Consider the following 20888-nt stretch of genomic DNA (forward strand, 5'->3'; position numbering starts at 1 on the left):
TGCGAATTCTTTTAAAAATGCACAAATTGGCATTTTTTAAGGTGGCATGTGACGCACACACATGCCCATAGGGCATGTATGTGCGCCATATGCACACACATGTACATTTCAGGGGTGCAGCAGGGTGTCTTTGAGACACCCCTGCACCCTTGAAATAATTCTCAAATTGCGATTAGCAAATTGCGAATTCGCAATTTGAGAATTATTTCGCAATCATTCCTGTGGGCCTCCTGGCCCATAGGAATGCATTGGAAATTATTCCTTAATTGCGAATTCGCAAAATGCGAATTCGCAATTAACGAACATTAAGGAATCGCTAAAAAAAGCGATTTTTTACATACATTCCATTTTGCAATTTCTAAATAGCGATTCGCAAAAAATCGCTATTTAGAAATCACAAATTGAAATCTTGATACATCTACCCCAAAATGAGGTATGATAACCTGGCCCAAAATCTGCTTCCCCCTGCTGCTGAGCTGGAAACATTTTGCATGGAGGTGCCTCTGGTGGGACGGCCTTAAGTAACGGATGCCCCTATACCCTGCTTGACTAAATTGTGCGATCCTAGGTAATTGTCTGATTTTTTGGGGTGTTTTTTTGTTCTCTCTTCCCCTTGTACCTTCATTTGGGGAAACAACCTTTACAACGCAACTTTTACAACACACTACCATTACAACAAAACTTTTACAACGCAACATCCATTACATAGCATGCAATTACAACGCAACCATTACAACGCATGACACTACAACGCATAGCACTACAACGCATGTCATTACAACGCAGTCATTACAACGCGTATCATTACAACGCATACCATTACCATCCAACACTTACCCTACTGTTGCACCCCCAGGAGTTAGAATAGTAATTTTTACCCCTACATTATCCAATACTTACCCTACTGTTGCACCCCCTGGAGTTGGAATAGTAATTTTTACCCCTACACTATCCAACACTTACCCTACTGTTGCACCCCCTGGAGTTAGAATAGTAATTTTTACCCCTACACTATCCAATACTTACCATACATGCAATGTAAGGTTATGCGTTGTAATGGTATGCGTTGTAAAGGTAGTATACGTTGTAATGGAATGCGTTGTAAAGGTAGTTTTAAAAAAATTGTTGTAATGGCATGCGTTGTAATGGAATGCGTTTTAATGGATGTTGCGTTGTAAAAAATGCGTTGTAAAGGTGTGCGTTGTAAAAGCATGTGTTGTAACGTCATACAACCCTTCATTTGACATAAGGGCACCCTGAAATACATGTGGTCGATACATCCACTGTATAAACTTTCTCTTGTATTAGACTGTTGAGCTGTAATGTGCTCCTTCTATCATAACCACCTGGAGGGTTCTTGCTTGATGCCCTCCGAGAGGGGCCAGTGAAGCCCCACCAGGAGTCTATTGACCCATTTGAGGAGATGACAAATGACTTTTCAATACCCTCGTAATCAAATTAGGGTTAATCTAATACCAGTGCTAGGGGCGGATAGTGGGTGCTGTGGACCTACTGACAACTTCTCTACCCATGCTCCATCTCGGTTTCCTAACCACCAGTTTCACACACCTCGTAAGACCCCCTTGGATTTCACAGAATTGACACACCACTTAGGTTCAGCTCCACTTTACTATCAAACTCTGCCGGCGTTTTGCCTGTACGAGAAAAGGAGTTGAGTTCGGCGCTCTACGATATCACTCAACGATGCTATTGATTTAAATTAAATAAAGGGCTGAAACCGGTCTTTCCACTTCTCAGCCCTTCAAGTCAGGCCAGCTGCTATTCATTATGTTGGCCTGGGATAGCGGAACCACAGGTATGCGAGCTTGCAACAACACACCTGAAGAAAGGAATGCCAACCAACTAACCATCCCCAGTAGCAGAGCGTCACAGGCCTGATTACTAAAGCAGGTGACGTTTATGGGGTGGCACGGTGTCGACAAACCTATCTTTCTGAGTATGCCTGCCACAAATGCCACTGCCACACCCTAGTCAGTTAACCCAGCCGTAGGGTGGCAGCAAAGCCAAGCCTCGAAGGAATCGCCTGTCCCTGCAAGCAGACCAAGCACACCCTCTCCCCGAGCTGTCCGAACTGTCAATGCTTCTTATCGGCTGCAACGCACCCCACCCAGCTTAAACCAGCCGCACATGACCCAGTTAACGTCAAAGAATAATAGTCAAGGGCATGTCAGAACTGGGCCAGTCAACCCTTCTAACTGAAACAAAGAATCGATTGAAACACATGCTCATCCATTGTACAAGTCATACCCGTTCGACTGTCCCAAAGTGGACCTTAAAGGAACAATTGTCCTGCACCATTATCAAATGTGCCATCTGTACGCCTGATAGTACTGAGTCGAGCCACCCAGTGGCCTCTTGATTCTGGCCAGAACCTCGAGGCTCTCTTTGGCATTGGATTAAAACATCTACTCTGGATTCTTCGCTTGGCAAAGCGCGCCGCATAGTTCTGCCTCTTCTCTCATTGTATTCTTCTATTTAATCAACCAGTAAAATTGGGCCTATCGCCCGCCAGGGCCATTGGCTTTGTCACTGGTTGGTAGTTGCATAAGGTAAATAAGCAACAACCATGGCTACCTGGTAAGAACATTGAAAAGGCTTCCATTCTGTACTGATGAGATTGAGCAAGCTCTATCCTGAGTTTCTTTGAACTTCATTACAATCTCAAACTCCACAAAACTACAGGCCCGGTTCACAGAACTAACTTAAGACAAAATCCTAAACTTACTACTTTTGGTATTCACAGAAGGCATTTAGTAGTAGTAAAGATAGGATTTTGTCTTAAGTCTGTCTTAAGTCTGTCTTGTCTGCCTTAAGTTTGTCTTAAGTCTGTCTTGTCTGTCTTAAGTTTGTCTTAAGTCTGTCTTAAGTCTGTCTTAAGTCTGTCTTAAGGTTGTCTTAAGTTTGTCTTAAGTCTGTCTTAAGTCTGTCTTAAGTCTGTCTTAAGTCGCTCTTAAGTTTGTCTTAAGTTTGTCTTAAGTCTTAAGTTTGTCTTAAGTCTGTCTTAAGTCTGTCTTAAGTCTGTCTTAAGTTTGTCTTAAGTATGTCTTAAGTTTGTCTTAAGTTTGTCTTAAGTCTGTCTTAAGTCTGTCTTAAGTCTGTCTTAAGTCTGTCTTAAGTTTGTCTTAAGTCAAACTTAAGTCAAAATCCTAAGTTTACTACTGCTAAATGCCTTCTGTGAATACCAAAAGTAGTAAGTTTAGGATTTTGTCTTAAATTAGTTCTGTGAATTGGGCCTTGAAAGTTTATCGCCGTGTTAGTCCTGTGCGCATACGCTGCACAAGGTATCCGGTCGAGCAGTTTGTACCCTTGTTGGCTCACACCCAGTGCTCACCCCTTTGCCTTGGAACCCCCACTCTGGGCCCCAGGCGAGCTGCACAGTTTGTCCCCCGCTCGCGCCCAAACTGTGCTTTTGGACGAAGCCGTAAATTAAATACATTGTGGCTGTGTACTTTCACAATTAGGCAAACCAGAGTTCTTAAGATTGTCCTCCATCTACGTGAGTCTGTTTTTTCCAAAACAAAATAACAATTTCCGGACTGGTGCTCGGGCGTGAGCCGCCCGGTGTCGCTTTGCGCACCTCAGTACAGACTACAGACGCACGAGGCTCGGGTAGTCAAGGCTCTCCAAGCCAACTGTTAATTTTGTTTTGTTCGACTTTGTAAAACCCCTCAAGGAGATGCCCACTGACTTCCTCAAGAGCAAAATGCCTCGTAAGCCGACCCGTCAGGATTACAAAACGGATTGCTCTTACAGGTGGACTGCCCAATTTGATTAGGAGCCCCTAACCGACCAGCTAGGCCTGTCACTTGCTGGCTATAAACATGCGTTTAGAGCAGCACCCCTCTTAACCTGTTCAATGCGTCTGACGGCCCCCAGCCGTCCGATGTCACAGTGGGTCTGTGCGGAGCACGGTTGGGTGCCGTCCGAACCCCGCCCACTCATTAATTCGCTTGCACCGTGGCGAAATTCATGCTGCGGTCAACGGCTTAAGGGCAGGACGCCCCTGCTCCTTATGCCGTAAAGAGGCCTACCTTCGGTCCCTGACCTTGTTATTCATTGGCACTTGTGCACTTTTTCATAAAGCATTGGCATTTCGTGTTACAGAAAAGCAAGTGGGAAACGCTCCATCCCTTCGATCCCACGAGTATGGTTGTTCCCACCGGGTTGTCCACATTGAGTATGCTTGTGGCGATTGTCTCTGCAGATCAGAGTGTTGGCACAAGATCAGAGTCCACAAGTCAAAGTACTTTTTGACCAAGATAGCAATGCTAGAAGTGATTGGCGGTAATGTAAAGCAGTTGTAATGTTTTCATGGAAACTACGAGCATGATTGCGACTGGCGTTTTCTGAGAAGCCGTCTGCTTTCTGGGGAAAAATTACCACAAATATTTTAACCACTATTATCTGTAGTTGACTTATGTACTTACTTACAGTCTTATGTGAATATAGAGTTCACCTGTTAGTATATTTTCCTTGAGTTAACTGGTAACTTGTCTATACGTAACTCTAACCACTGGCATCTGTCGTAAACTTTTATACTTACTACCATTCTGTTGTGAATTTAGAGCTTTTCAGATTGTTTCTTTAATGTAACTTATGTACTCTGAAGTCTTTGGGGCATATTTACAAGCCCCATGCGCTGCTTTTGCGTCATTTTTTCCCATGTTAAACATGAAGCAAAGATGGCGCAAGGGGCTTGTAAATCTGCCCCTTTATGTAATGAAACTGGTCCTTTTGTAAAGCGCTCCGACACCTTCGGGTAAAGTTTACGCTCAATAATATTGCATTAAATATATCAATACATAAACCGAATGGGTTGCTCTGTGCCCACCACCTTTTCAAAGCGTGCAATATGTGGCGGACAGAGCCAATAGTTATGCCACGCTCAGCCAGGAAAACAAGCAGGTCGACCAGACAGGGGGGTCACCCAGGTTGCAAGAGCCGTGGCTCCCAAAGGGCCCGCATTCACCGCTAACTATGACGCAACATGACGCCGCCTACTGCATGTGCCTCGAAGGCGGCAAGTCCAGCCGAACGGTACATAGGCGCTCCCATGCATCGACCCATGGACGGTACATAGGGGTTCTCATGCATCCACCATGGATGGTACATAGGTGCTTCAATGCATCCACCATGGATGGTACACAGGCGTTCCCATGCATCTACCCATGGACGGTACATAGGCCTTCCCATGCATCCACCATGGACGGTACATAGGCGTTCTCATGCGTCCACAAAAAAAGGAGAATTCCTTTCTGAGTGTTACAACATTACAATTGACAAGTTCGTTTACTTAGGCTTCTACACAACAACAGTTACCCCAGGAAGTCTTATTCAACCAAACCTAACAAATGGATGTATCAAAATATAGTTTTGATTTTGATTTTTTCAAAGCAGAGCAAATACATTCATAAACTTGCTGAATACATTTAAAATCCTAATGTCATGATCATAATCACATGGAATCATAAAAATCCTTTTATACAAAAAAACATTTTATACACATACATTCAAATTATTAAAAAACCATCATCTTCTAATGTACACAAAAGCAATTAGTAGTACAAATTAAATTAAAAACAGTTTGTCGACGCGTTTCGGTGATATGTTCTTTGGAACACCTTCTTCAGGACTTTATTAAAAGATCTTCTTAATCTAAAAATAGATACATAACAATTTGTTAGATGTTAAACTATCGGGGAATTGTGCCTAATAACTGTTGACGAAGCCCTAAGGTTTCTTACATTTAAAAGTGGTCCTTTTATACATTGCCACATCAAGGTACTGGAGTTATGGTCGGTTATACTTTCCTCCTTCTCCCTCTCGTTACATCAGGGAATCTGTACATAAGAGATACATGTTTATTTTTAAATTTAACACGTGTTTATAGCAACTACCCACATTATTGCTAAGACCTAATGCGGGGAATGAATAGTCCACCTACTTTTGTTTCATCAGCGAGTCGATTGGTGCAAATAGCTTGTCCAATTCACTTTGTGATCCTTGTATTTCTTTTAGTTAATACTCGAGTGGCCTGGAACTCAACACTCCGTGGATCAATCTGTTTAGCGTATGCACCTCTTTTTTTGAATTTTAGATGCACTCACCAACAGCCTGGATAAATAACATATATGGTGTTTAGTATCTCTAATATATGTGTAGATTATTCATTATACAGGCTATTTTTGTTGGAGTTTCCTCCTACTTCACACATTTACTTCACTGGTAGTGTGGATACATATGCGCTTAACTCAATACTCTACACTTCATGATTAGAGATTTTAAGAGAAACTCATATTCAAATTCATCGTCTTCTATCACTATTCCAACGAAGCTCCTTGTTAGTAAAAAAGTATATATTACTAACGCACTAATCTATTTTTCTGGCATTATTTAGACGGTATGGTCACCTTTTGTATCAGGGATTACCTACCATTTAATACTAAGTGGGTGGCTTTGAGCTCTCGCCCCTGCCCTCCACACCCTCTTGACATAGCCCCTCGGTCTTACGAGCTAAATCAAAGTCCCGGACTCACTAGCGTAGTATCGGTCCCTCTTACCTCCTTCATGTAGCGCGATCGTCTTGGCCCTTCCGTGTGGTGTAAGTTCGTGTAACTAATCTGGAGCTTTATATACACGAACTCACCCGGCGTATCCAATGTAATTGAAAACACCTGAAGTTTAATCATTGCGGTTTTGGTGGCCATGATGGTAGTTTTTTACCAAACCCGGAGAGACGTACACAATAGATAACGGACCAATCAGTCGATAACGCTCTTGACCTTATCACGAAGTTCTCAATCGCACGACTCGGTTTATATAAGAAGAGTCACGCTATTGTGCAACCCCTATTGCTGGTGCACCTTTTTATAAACGTTTCAACGATTTTTATGAAATGTTCAATGTTTCTTGTTATTTTATTTAGCATAGTGTTGTCGGCCATTTTAGTAGTTTTTCTTAGAATTGCCGTTTATCGACACTGACAGCCCAAACAGCATGATGATGAATGCGTATTTTTGGCATATTATAAGGTATGGATGTTACAATTCCATAGGTTGTATATATTTATATTGCTCTCGACCTCTTCCAACATGAACATGTGACTACTTACAATTAAGGATGGCTTGTAATCTCATTCACATAGGGTATTTACAAATTTACAATATTAGGCGCTGCACGTGTTCACTCTGCACAAGGGGATAATGCTTATTACCAAGCCGTTCTCAAAGGCCCCCCCGCTGCCCATGTTATGCCCAGTGAGGGTAGCCCATTGTATTAACTGTTGGTGGATTTTATAGGCAGAGTGAATGCGTGCGTCCCCTTTACAATTCAGCCTCATATATTTTTTGTTGCACACCAACTTATAGTGTAGAGGCATAATTACACATTTCGTACAAACTTATAATGAGGAGTAAACACAAATCAACAAAAATGAAAAATGACATCCTCATGTCGACCATCAGCATATTTCTATACTACCGCGGTACACAGTTAGCTTCATTTGGGTATACAGTTAACTACCTTTTGGATATTACTGAACTACTTCACTATTCTCTCCCATTCTTCTCTGTTATTCAACCCTTCTGTGTAAGATTTAAATTTAGACATGAAGAACTGTTCTCTTTGTTTGCGTCTTTTTTCAGTATTCCCTCCCCTCATTGATGTTTTGATTTTTTCTAGTATGAACCACTGTAAGTCATCTTCTCTATGATTCATTGTAATCCAGTGTTCAACAAGAGGGGCATTTTTCTTTCTATTTTTCAAGGCTGATCTGTGTTCAGACAGCCGCAGACGCATTTCTCTGCCTGTCTCACCAATGTAGCACTTCCGACAGGGGCATATAAGAAGGTATATAACATTGGATGTCCTACAGTTGACATGTTCATTCATCCAGTGCGTTATACCATTAAGATCAACTTTATCAGATTTTATTATGGATTTGCAGTGGGAACAAGTTCCACATGGCAAATTACCACGGATTGGTGCATTTTGGTCGATACTTAACTGGTAGCTCTTTTTTGGTTCTCTGTATGTCTGTACTAGACAATTGCGGATTGTTCTATTCCTCCTGTATGCAAAGGTAGGTTTAGGTAGATTTGTCTGGCCTTTTTTGTTCAGGATCGACCAATTCTTGGTGATAAGGTTCCTCAATTTTATACTCATATTATTATAGTCTGAGACCATGACTATACCATCATTTGGCTGTAGTGATGCTTCTTTTGGTTCAAACAAGGTATCTCTATTGCGATACTTTGCCCTTTTGTAACTTTCCCTGATGAGTCTTTTGGGGTAACCCCTCTGCAACAGTTTGTTTTTTAAAATGTCAGCATGTTTTTCAAATGTAGACCTATCCGTACAACTTCGTCGGATTCTAATGAACTGGCTATACGGTATCCCATCCTTTTGACATTTCGGATGGTAGCTTGTATGGTGGAGCAATGTATTTCTGTCGGAGGGTTTAACATATAGTTCCACCCCCAGTTTCCCTTCCTGAGCCTTTATTTTGATGTCCAAGAAGTCAACTGCCACTTGACTCTTGTTAGCAGTAAATCTCAGGTTTGCATCTCCACAGTTTAGCCAGTCCAAGAAAACATTGAGGTCTGTCTCACTTCAGTCCCAAATAAAAAACACATTGTCTATAAACCTAGACCAATGTGTGATATTTTCAAAGAATGGACTAACCTCGTTGTAAATATGCGTCTCTTCAAACTTTCCAACATATAGACAAGCAAGGCTCGGAGCACATGTAGCTCCCATACTTGTCCCTTTTATTTGACAAAAGAGATCCTTATTAAAAAGAAAGATGTTATTCATTAGAACTATCTCTATGCAATCAACAATGAAGGTGTTTAGTTCATCAAGTTCTTCCTCTCCCCTACATAAAATATTCCTCATCATTGTGATCGTGTCTTTTTGGGGTATGTTGGTATACAAGGACTCTATGTCCAAGCATACCAACCACTGCGTCTCCTCATTAAAGTCAATGCCTTCAATTTTCGAAATCATATCAGTTGTGTCTTTTATGTATGACGGTAGTATTTCCACAAGTGGACGAATAAAGTGATCTACATATTTACTAAGTGGCTCAGTACTCGAGTCAATACCAGACACTATAGGACGCATCGGGGGGTCCTTCATGTCCTTGTGGACTTTTGGAAGTCCGTATAGTGCTGGTATTTTTGGGTGATCATTGACTAAGAACTTAAACTCTTCATCACAAATTATGGAGTCCTCTCTTGCTAGAGTGACTAGATCTCTTATTTTCTTTTTAACATTGTTCCATTCAGTCATACTAGAGCTCCTGTAGTGTAATTTATTATTGAGGAGGGAATACATCTTTGAATTGTAATCTTTAGTATTAAGGATCACTACACTTCCTCCCTTATCCCCAGGTTTTATTATTATTTGATCACATTCTGAAAGATTTTTTAAAGCTTCTCTTTCTTTTTTAGAAAGGTTACTGTCGGTCCATATTTTTTCCGACAGCAACTTTTCCATACCAATAGACACTACTTTCTCAAATGTGTCTACTTCCTGGCCTACCATCGTAATGTTTGGGGTCCATGTGGATGGAAGTTTTAAACCTGATTTGTTATTTCTAGGAACAGGTTCCCTATTGTCAAAGAATCTTTTTAATCTAACCTTGCGGAAAAGATCACGAACATCCCTTTCCAATGAGAACCTGCAACCGGAAGTGCTGGGTGCAAAACCTAGACCCTTTTCCAAAACATCTATTTCAGTCCTAGTTAATGTTTTATCTGAAAGGTTTATAATTGGTGCTTTTTGTATCTGATTATTTATTCCCAGTCCTTTTGACTGCGTGTCCTCATATAGGGTCTCCTCATGATTCCTTCCTTCTGTCTGAAGCCCTGACGGCCCCTCCCCCGCGTTCTGAAACCACGCGTCTGTCTTCTCTGTTGTTGGCCTAAAAAAGCCTGGTAATCATGGTAACCTTCCATGTTTTCCTCTCTTGTTTCCGGATGCTTGGAATTATCAGGGACTTTCTCAGCTTCAGAATCACTTGTATTATATGAGGTATCCGAAAAAGTCACATTTTTCTTATAAAACGTATTCTTATTATATTTGTATGGACGATTATTGTACTCAGGGGGAGTTGGTTGATCATAATAATCTTTACGGAGGTATGGGTATACCACTTCCAACTGGAAATTTGCTATATCTTTCCTCAGTTTGTTACTTTTTTTGTTTATCATGTATTCTTGATATCCCGTAATATCCTCTTTTATTTCCGCTAGTTTTTTTATAGCGTCCTCCAAGGCAGTGGATTCGTTTAAGTCTTTTTCTAGCTTTTCTATTTCCTCACGTTCTATTATTAGTAATCCCTGTGCTGTGTCAATGATGAGAAGCATCCAATCGCGGCTGCATCTATTTGCGATTAGTGTCCAGTTATCTTTAAATTTCTCATCTTTTACAAATAATCCTGGTTCATTTGTTATTTGTAAACCTTTTGGAATTACCCCTTTTTTGCAGTACTGAATAATAAATTCTGCATGGAGCTCTGTTCGAATCAACTTTTTCTTTAGGTTCCATAATTTGTTCCACCTATCGTCTTCGCCTTTGGATAGGGTTACTGCATTAATGCTTCTAGAAGATCCACCCAATAATTTTACACATTGGTCTTCAGAAAAACCAAAGGTTCGTAGTGTGTCCATAGTGTTTATTAACCACTCTCTGGCTGTAGGAGCCGAGTTACAAATGAAAAAAGGGGAGAGTTTTCCCTATTAAACCCAGAAAGGACCGGGAAGTAAATCAACAAAAAAAGGAGAATTCCTTTCTGAGTGTTACAACATTACAATTGACAAGTTCGTTTACTTAGGCTTCTACACAACAACAGTTACCCCAGGAAGTCTTATTCAACCAAACCTAACAAATGGATGTATCAAAATATAGTTTTTATTTTGATTTTTTCAAAGCAGAGCAAATACATTCATAAACTTGCTGAATACATTTAAAATCCTAATGTAGTGATCATAATCACATGGAATCATAAAAATCCTTTTATACAAAAAAACATTTTATACACATACATTCAAATTATTAAAAAACCATCATCTTCTAATGTACACAAAAGCAATTAGTAGTACAAATTAAATTAAAAACAGTTTGTCGACGCGTTTCGGTGATATGTTCTTTGGAACACCTTCTTCAGGACTTTATTAAAAGATCTTCTTAATCTAAAAATAGATACATAACAATTTGTTAGATGTTAAACTATAGGGGGAATTGTGCCTAATAACTGTTGACGAAGCCCTAAGGTTTCTTACATTTAAAAGTGGTCCTTTTATACATTGCCACATCAAGGTACTGGAGTTATGGTCGGTTATACTTTCCTCCTTCTCCCTCTCGTTACATCAGGGAATCTGTACATAAGAGATACATGTTTATTTTTAAATTTAACACATGTTTATAGCAACTACCCACATTATTGCTAAGACCTAATGCGGGGAATGAATAGTCCACCTACTTTTGTTTCATCAGCGAGTCGATTGGTGCAAATAGCTTGTCCAATTCACTTTGTGATCCTTGTATTTCTTTTAGTTAATACTCGAGTGGCCTGGAACTCAACACTCCGTGGATCAATCTGTTTAGCGTATGCACCTCTTTTTTTAAAATTTAGATGCACTCACCAACAGCCTGGATAAATAACATATATGGTGTTTAGTATCTCTAATATATGTGTAGATTATTCATTATACAGGCTATTTTTGTTGGAGTTTCCTCCTACTTCACACATTTACTTCACTGGTAGTGTGGATACATATGCGCTTAACTCAATACTCTACACTTCATGATTAGAGATTTTAAGAGAAACTCATATTCAAATTCATCGTCTTCTATCACTATTCCAACGAAGCTCCTTGTTAGTAAAAAAGTATATATTACTAACGCACTAATCTATTTTGCTGGCATTATTTAGACGGTATGGTCACCTTTAGTATCAGGGATTACCTACCATTTAATACTAAGTGGGTGGCTTTGAGCTCTCGCCCCTGCCCTCCACACCCTCTTGACATAGCCCCTCGGTCTTACGAGCTAAATCAAAGTCCCGGACTCACTAGCGTAGTATCAGTCCCTCTTACCTCCTTCATGTAGCGCGATCGTCTTGGCCCTTCCGTGTGGTGTAAGTTCGTGTAACTAATCTGGAGCTTTATATACACGAACTCACCCGGCGTATCCAATGTAATTGAAAACACCTGAAGTTTAATCATTGCGGTTTTGGTGGCCATGATGGTAGTTTTTTACCAAACCCGGAGAGACGTACACAATAGATAACGGACCAATCAGTCGATAACGCTCTTGACCTTATCACGAAGTTCTCAATCGCACGACTCGGTTTATATAAGAAGAGTCACGCTATTGTGCAACCCCTATTGCTGGTGCACCTTTTTATAAACGTTTCAACGATTTTTATGAAATGTTCAATGTTTCTTGTTATTTTATTTAGCATAGTGTTGTCGGCCATTTTAGTAGTTTTTCATAGAATTGCCGTTTATCGACACTGACAGCCCAAACAGCATGATGATGAATGCGTATTTTTGGCATATTATAAGGTATGGATGTTACAATTCCATAGGTTGTATATATTTATATTGCTCTCGACCTCTTCCAACATGAACATGTGACTACTTACAATTAAGGATGGCTTGTAATCTCATTCACATAGGGTATTTACAAATTTACAATATTAGGCGCTGCACGTGTTCACTCTGCACAAGGGGATAATGCTTATTACCAAGCCGTTCTCAAAGGTCCCCCCGCTGCCCATGTTATGCCCAGTGAGGGTAGCCCATTGTATTAACTGTTGGTGGATTTTATAGGCAGAGTAAATGCGTTCGTCCCCTTTACAATTCAGCCTCATATATTTTTTGTTGCACACCAACTTATAGTGTAGAGGCATAATTACACATTTCGTACAAACTTAAAATGAGGAGTAAACACAAATCAACAAAAATGAAAAATGACATCCTCATGTCGACCATCAGCATATTTCTATACTACCGCGGTACACAGTTAGCTTCATTTGGGTATACAGTTAACTACCTTTTGGATATTACTGAACTACTTCACTATTCTCTCCCATTCTTCTCTGTTATTCAACCCTTCTGTGTAAGATTTAAATTTAGACATGAAGAACTGTTCTCTTTGTTTGCGTCTTTTTTCAGTATTCCCTCCCCTCATTGATGTTTTGATTTTTTCTAGTATGAACCACTGTAAGTCATCTTCTCTATGATTCATTGTAATCCAGTGTTCAACAAGAGGGGCATTTTTCTTTCTATTTTTCAAGGCTGATCTGTGTTCAGACAGCCGCAGACGCATTTCTCTGCCTGTCTCACCAATGTAGCACTTCCGACAGGGGCACATAAGAAGGTATATAACATTGGATGTCCTACAGTTGACATGTTCGTTCATCCAGTGCGTTATACCATTAAGATCAACTTTATCAGATTTTGTTATGGATTTGCAGTGGGAACAAGTTCCACATGGCAAATTACCACGGATTGGTGCATTTTGGTCGATACTTAACTGGTAGCTCTTTTTTGGTTCTCTGTATGTCTGTACTAGACAATTGCGGATTGTTCTATTCCTCCTGTATGCAAAGGTAGGTTTAGGTAGATTTGTCTGGCCTTTTTTGTTCAGGATCGACCAATTCTTGGTGATAAGGTTCCTCAATTTTATACTCATATTATTATAGTCTGAGACCATGACTATACCATCATTTGGCTGTAGTGATGCTTCTTTTGGTTCAAACAAGGTATCTCTATTGCGATACTTTGCCCTTTTGTAACTTTCCCTGATGAGTCTTTTGGGGTAACCCCTCTGCAACAGTTTGTTTTTTAAAATTTCAGCATGTTTTTCAAATGTAGACCTATCCGTACAATTTCGTCGGATTCTAATGAACTGGCTATACGGTATCCCATCCTTTTGACATGCGTCCACCCATGGACGGTACACAGGCGTTCTCATGCATCCACCATGGATGGTACATAGGTGCTTCAATGCATCCACCATGGACGGTACATAGGCGCTCCCATGGACGGTACATAGGGGTTCCCATGCATCCACCCATTGATGGTACATAGGCTCTCCCATGCATCCACCCATGGACGGTACATAGGCGTTCTCATGCATCCACCATGGATGGTACATAGGTGCTTCAATGCATCCACCATGGATGGTACACAGGCGTTCCCATGCATCTACCCATGGACGGTACATAGGCCTTACCATGCATCCACCATGGACGGTACATAGGCATTCCCATGCATCCACCATGGATGGTACATAGGCGTTCCCATGCGTCCACCATGGATGGTACACAGGCGTTCTCATGCATCCACCCATGGACGGTACATAGGCGTTCCCACTGCATCCACCATGGATGGTACATAGGCTCTCCCATGCATCCACCCATGGACGGTACATAGGCGCTCCACTGCATCCACCATGGATGGTACATAGGCTTTCCCATGCATCCACCCATGGACGGTACACAGGCGTTCCCATGCATCCACCAAGGACGGTACATAGGCGTTCTCATGCGTCCATATATGGATGATACATAGGCTTTTCCATGCATGTAACCACGCATTTTGAAACAAAGCTCTATCTACTAAAACAAGCATTGGCATAGCCAATAGGTCTCGCCTTTGGGACCTTATAAGTGTTTAGCCATGCAGCATATTATCCCCCACTGAGCAAATTTTTGTTATGGAACTAGTGCTTATGTAAAGCGCTTTGACACCTTGATTTGCGCTATATAAAAATGCAAAAAATAAAAAGGAATGAAAGGAGAAGTGCTTGCAGGTTCCTAAGGTGGGGGGGGGGGGGCGAAAAGATGCAGGCTCGACACAATTTCTACCAGGTCAGGGTCTTACAGGTAGTGTCCTCTGTAAAAACAGAGCAAACACCTAGAGGACTGCAGGGACAATTCAAATATTTAAACAAACATGCACACTTGCGAACCCATGCTGAGAATGAATTGACCCCCACAGTTATATTAGTAAGAGCGTTTGCATTAAAGACTTCTGATTAATTATTTTGATTTGGGTTTACTCTAAAACTAGAAGGGCTGTTAAGTTTTTGACACTTCCTAAAGAATGTCTCAATTATTATATTACAGCTGCTAGTTACTATTTAATTATATATTATAATACTTCTTGATTTAATTCGCAGGACTGCTATTTTTTTTTCTATTAATTTTGATACTATGCTCTCTGTGGCTTTCTGGCCTTTCTTCTCGATTCTGTCCTCTTGTGTTGTTTTACAAATGGAAAAAATCTGTGCAATAAAAAAAATATTTTAAAAAAAGGAAATGTACTCGACCATAAGTCACATGGAACAACGCACAGGAAATATAAATAATTGAAAAGAAATAATGGTTTAGGAGACGGCGTATGGTAAGGATTTAAGGTTTGGTTGCAGATTATGGTTAGTAGTATATTTGAAAGAATTGTTCGGACTTTTTAGTTAGATTTTTGATGTGCTTGAAATTAGGAGCCATGCAACAGAACCATTGCAGAGAAAACCCACAACCTACAGGTGTCATTCACCAAACACACTCACCGGGCACTACTGCAAGGAAAACACACACCTACAGGTGACACCAACCACTTACACAGGGCACCACCACAAGACAAAAATGTACAGAAAACAATGACCACACTCACAGGACAACCCTGAAGGTAAAACCCACACACTAAAGACTCCATTGACTTCATAAAAAAGCATCTCCCCAGGGCAAACTTATCCTTACCAACAGATGTCACTGACAACACCAACTAAGCACCACCGCAGAACAAACCTACAACCTACAGGGGACAAAAAGCACATTAACGTAGCACAGGACCCCAAAAAATATCAACGACACTGACCTCATAAAACAGGATAAAACATGATTAAACGCAGAATCCGCGCTAACACTGCCTTGCTTAGCCGGGACAGCAAGGACGTCATGGATTAGGCTGCAAGGTAAACAATGAGAGACTACACAACAAGGGCTGCTGAGCGAGGATGGTACGGGGGAGGAGATGACGGTGAAGGAAAGGGCGGGAGTCTAGTGTGTGTGGTAAACAATGCAAACACGCGCACCTCTGATAGAGGGGTGGGACGGACGGGTCAGGAAAGGTGGGGAGAGGATTGAACAATAAAGAGACGCGAGGTAGGGAGCCTGTTGTGCTATAAACACTGAGTAAACTGCACGTAAAAGTGTGAGGAGACGGGGCACGAGGGAAGGCGGGGAGGAACAGATTTGTTCATAACAACAAACAGGGAGTTAAGTACATCAAGAGGGGAGACGGGGGAGATACGTCAGACCAGGCAAGCAAATGAAGAGGAGGAACTGAGCCAAGCCAGGGAGATATAAGGTCAAATTGGGGGTGCACGCAGCACAAGAAATGGTAGAGATGAAGGCAGTTGAGTAAAATTGAAAATGACATCCGAAAAGGGCCCCAGTGGAGAGGGTGATCAGCAGTGAGGGGTTTGGGAGCGCCAACAGGAAATGAATAAAGTAAAGCGGAGAAAAGAAGAGGCGCGGGTGAGAGCTGAAGGAACAAGTGTGGGAACGCGCTAATTAAAATTAGATGGTGACATGGCCCGAACAGATGGCGCCCCTACTCATAACCGCAAGCCTTAGGCAGATACATTCCCTGGGAAAGGTAGGACATGCACCGCCTTTGCTCAATTGCATGCTGTCTTTTTATAAAGACGCATGCAAAGCTCAATGGGAAAAATGCTAAAAAAAAACACATGCACGAGCGTGTGAAAAGTCCGGAGTGATTCCAAGAGGTAGTTTTCCCAGAGCAGCGCATGCGTGCTGCGCTAGGCTCGACCTAAAAAAAAGGTAGGTTGGGCTTTCTAACACAAATGTATGCCTTTTTGAGACGGGAGTAACCTTGGGGATAAGTTTCTTCATTTGAGGCACTTCCGCCTTTGCGTGTATGCTCAGGTGGACAGCCCACATACAAAGTTGGAAATGTGTGTGGGTGGATGCTGATCTGGTGGACCTCAAACTGTAAGACTAAGGATTTAACTTTCACTTCTGTACACAAGTCTGTCTTTTGCCAGCCCACTCTACTTGCATGTATAGGTTTCACTAATCCTTGGAAGTGAACAGTGCTTTCATGATTGCTGTCGTCTGGTCTTGACTCCTCTTTCTCCCCCAACAGGAGAGTTCAGCCGCGTGGAGTCCGCTTCTCCTTGTTGTGATGCTGTGATGGAGCTGTGGGTCTGAAGCTTCCTCTGAAACATGCTGCTCCTTGGCCTCCTCCTTCTCTCAGGGCTCCTCATCCCTGGGGCACTTGGCTATGGCTTCAGGAACTGCATCAAGTCCTACGAGTACCCCCAACACTACAACTGCATCCAGCGGTACCTGACGGACGTGCGCAGTGCGGTAGGCGATCTACCCAAGGAGACCCAATGTCTGAACATCTCCCACAACTTCATCCACCGCCTCCCTGGGGGAAGCTTCCAACACCTGCCGCAGCTGAGGATCCTCCGCCTGGACTGTAACCGACTGCAGGAAATCAAGGATGCTGCCTTTGACAACCTCAGCGAGCTCCTCACGCTGAACATTTCTAATAATGAACTAGAGAAGCTCTCCAAAGGGGCGTTCATTGGGCTCGGGAACCTCACCCTCCTCCTGATCGAGAAGAACTGGCTGTCTCAGGTGGATCCAGACACCTTCCACCTGCTGAGGAGCCTTGAAGTCTTGCACCTCACCTCAAACGCGCTGCAAAACTTCAGCCAGGTGATCACATCGGTCTCCCTCCTGAGCCGTCTGCATACTCTCAATATCTGTGAGAACAACCTGTCTTCCCTCAACACCTCGACCAACCTGCCCACTTCTCTGTCCCAATTGCTTCTCTGTAACACTTCCATGGCTCTAAGGGGCTTGCCACCTAACTATTTCATCCACGTGCGGTGGCTGGACCTGTCTGAGAACCACATCGGTGCAGGAGAGCTGGCTTCCTTCAACTTGGCAGACTTAACTTACCTGCTGATGAACAACAACCCGGGGTTTCAGATATTCGATTTTCTCAACCGATCGAACGTGCACCCAGACCGCATCGACTATTCAGGAATGGGGCTGCACAACAGCAACCTGTCCAGTCTCTGCAAGTACCTGGGCAGCACCCCACTTTCAAAACTGTCTCTTCTGAACAATCATATCACAAATTTGACTGATGAGACATTTTTACACTGTCCAGCGATTAAAGCTCTAGACCTCTCTAGAAATCGTTTGAAGAGCCTTCATTGCTTGGACTTTGTGCATGGAAATGACCTGCAGAGTCTTGTTGCCCAACACAACTTACTGGACCACTTAGAAGGATGCTCTTTGAGCCCTCAGCGCTTCACCAACCTGCAAAACCTCACCCTTAGCTACAATCGGATCCTCACGGTTGGACACAATGCCTTCGCCTTCGCACCCAATCTCACCCACTTATCCCTGGAGTTCAACAACATCGCCTACTTGTCCAAAGGTGCGCTGAAGGGCCTTTCCAAACTTGAGATTCTCCGGCTGGACAACAACCTGCTAACAGATTTGTACGAAGAAAGTTTTGCATCCCTCACAAATCTGCGGCACCTTCTCCTGAGGAATAACAGGGTCGCTGTGATCTTCCCCAACACATTTATGAATCTCCACAAACTACAGATCCTAGATCTAGGGGGAAATATAATCGGCTCCGTCACAAAAGAGTCCTTAAGAGGTTTGCAGAACCTGTGCAATTTGTACCTGGATTTGAATGAGATCAAAGCCCCCATCCTTCACAGCCAGGTGTTTTCCTATGTGGAGAAAACGCTGCAGGTGCTTGACCTGAAAGCTAACAATATCGCATACATTTCCAGCAAGCAGGAGATCTCCCCCTTTGAGAACCTGCAGAAACTGAAGTCACTTAAAATTCACTCTCAGCAGCCCTACGGCATTAAGATCATCCCACCCAACTTCTTCAAAGGCCTAAAGTCGTTGAAAGACCTGGACCTCTCCAACAATAGGATTCTAACAGTGTCTCACAATGTATTTGACGACCTGAGGGAGTTGAGGTTCCTCGACCTGTCGGACTCTTGCAACGGCATTCAGAACCTGCCCGCGGGCATCTTCCGGAACCAGATCCAGCTGCAGACGCTTGACCTGGAGAACATCGGCCTGCAGTCCCTCACCAATGAGGTGTTTGGGAACCTCACCTCCCTGCGAGTCCTGCATCTGATGAAGAATGCCCTCCAGGTTGTTAATGGGACCGTTATATTGGGGCTAAAGAATCTTGAGTATCTTGACCTCCGCAAGTGTCCGCTGAGCTGCACCTGCAAGAGCCAGTGGTTCAAGAGCTGGCTGAACAACAGCCATGCGCAGATAGTCTACCTCTATAACCTAAGCTGTGACGTTGACCCTTCACGTTACATCTACAGCTTGGATGTGAGTGTTTGCTACTCACAACTGGGGAAGCAATGCTTCTTTGGGACGGCGCCAGTACTGCTTCTCCTAATGATCCTTCCTCTGCTCTACACGCGATGTTACTGGTGCATGAAGTACAATTTCTATGTCTTCCGAGCCTGGATCCGGGAGAACTGGAGTAGGAATGGGAAAGATACCTACAAGTATGACGCCTTTGTCTCCTACAACTCTAACGATGAATGGTGGGTGCTGCAGGAACTTGTGCCACAGTTAGAGAGCTGCAGCCCTTCATCCTTTCGACTCTGCCTCCACCACAGGGACTTTGAGCTGGGCCGGGACATCATAGACAACATTGTGGACAGCATCTACAACAGCAGGAAGACCATCTGTGTCATCAGCAGCAGCTACCTCCGCAGTGAGTGGTGTTCCTTGGAAATCCAGTTGGCCAGTTACAGGCTCCTGGACCAGCGAAAGGATGTCCTGGTGTTGGTCTTCTTGGAAAAGATTCCGGAGCGAGACTTGTCGGCCTACCACCGGATGAGGAAGGTGATGCTGAAGAAGACTTACATCACGTGGCCTCCAGAACCTGATGCTCAGAAGTTATTCTGGAGCAAAGTACGCAAGTCTCTACAAAGTAACGATGCAGCAGATGACAGCATGGAAGGGCTGAACATCAGACACCATCATCTTCTGGAGTCAACTGGCCTTCTGAGCTCACCTCAGCATGGACATTACCAGCCACTCGAGTATACTCACTCCTAATCCAGCCACGATGGCGCTGCTGGAACTCAACACTATCAAGGCCGCGCTGCATGGGCTAAGGTGCACCCTCAGGGAGCTTCCAGGTCACTGTCTGGAGAGTCATGCCTCGTCCTGATCACACAGGCACTTGGAGAGTTCCAGAGTCAGTGGGGCACCCTTTAAGAAGTCCCAAGCCCAGTAGGGTGACCCTCTTTTCTAAAGAAAAACTGGACAGGATTGCTGTTGCCTAGTCCCTTGTACGGTACCGAACATTTTTTCTATCATTGTTTTTCTTCTTTTCTCTTTTTCTATGACTTCCTTCTTCATTTAAGGAGACCTTTGTTATATTAAAATGTATTTGTTCCGGATTTTGATACACTGGCAATGTATATTTTTAAAAATGTTTTCATAAGTGATTGACTGAGAGAAATCTCATAATATATTTGCTCTATAAAGCAGAACCTGCAAGGCTTAAATAAAATGTGGGTTTTGAACCTATGGTTGTTTCTAGTTTGTCTTCTTGCCAGCAGGAGTCTTCAGCAGTAATCTGGGGGCATATTACCAAGGCAGGTGATATGAAATTGTCACCTCTGTTGCGGCCGTTTTCGGCCGCATAGCGGTGATAATTTCATCGCCCTATTAGCAAGCTGTCGCTAACAGCAGTTAGCGACAGCTTGTAGGCGATAGCGAGCAGTTTGGGGCCCGCTTTGCATGT

The 20888-nt window shown here is 42.8% G+C and overlaps 1 protein-coding gene across 2 annotated transcripts in view; it reads left to right on the forward strand.

Annotated features, from left to right (window-relative positions):
- Positions 1 to 20671, forward strand: part of LOC144767964 (uncharacterized) — a 35776-nt gene extending 15105 nt beyond the window's left edge. For both annotated transcript variants that reach the window (XM_078651319.1, XM_078651321.1), the window contains exon 2: positions 17208 to 20671. In XM_078651319.1, coding sequence (XP_078507445.1) covers positions 17288 to 20194 — 2907 coding nt within the window. In that variant the 5' untranslated portion in view covers positions 17208 to 17287 and the 3' untranslated portion in view covers positions 20195 to 20671. The remainder of the gene's footprint in view (positions 1 to 17207) is intronic.
- The last annotated feature ends 217 nt before the right edge of the window (positions 20672 to 20888 follow it).

Source organism: Lissotriton helveticus, chromosome 7, assembly GCF_964261635.1.
Source record: "Lissotriton helveticus chromosome 7, aLisHel1.1, whole genome shotgun sequence".
NCBI lineage: Eukaryota > Metazoa > Chordata > Amphibia > Caudata > Salamandridae > Lissotriton > Lissotriton helveticus.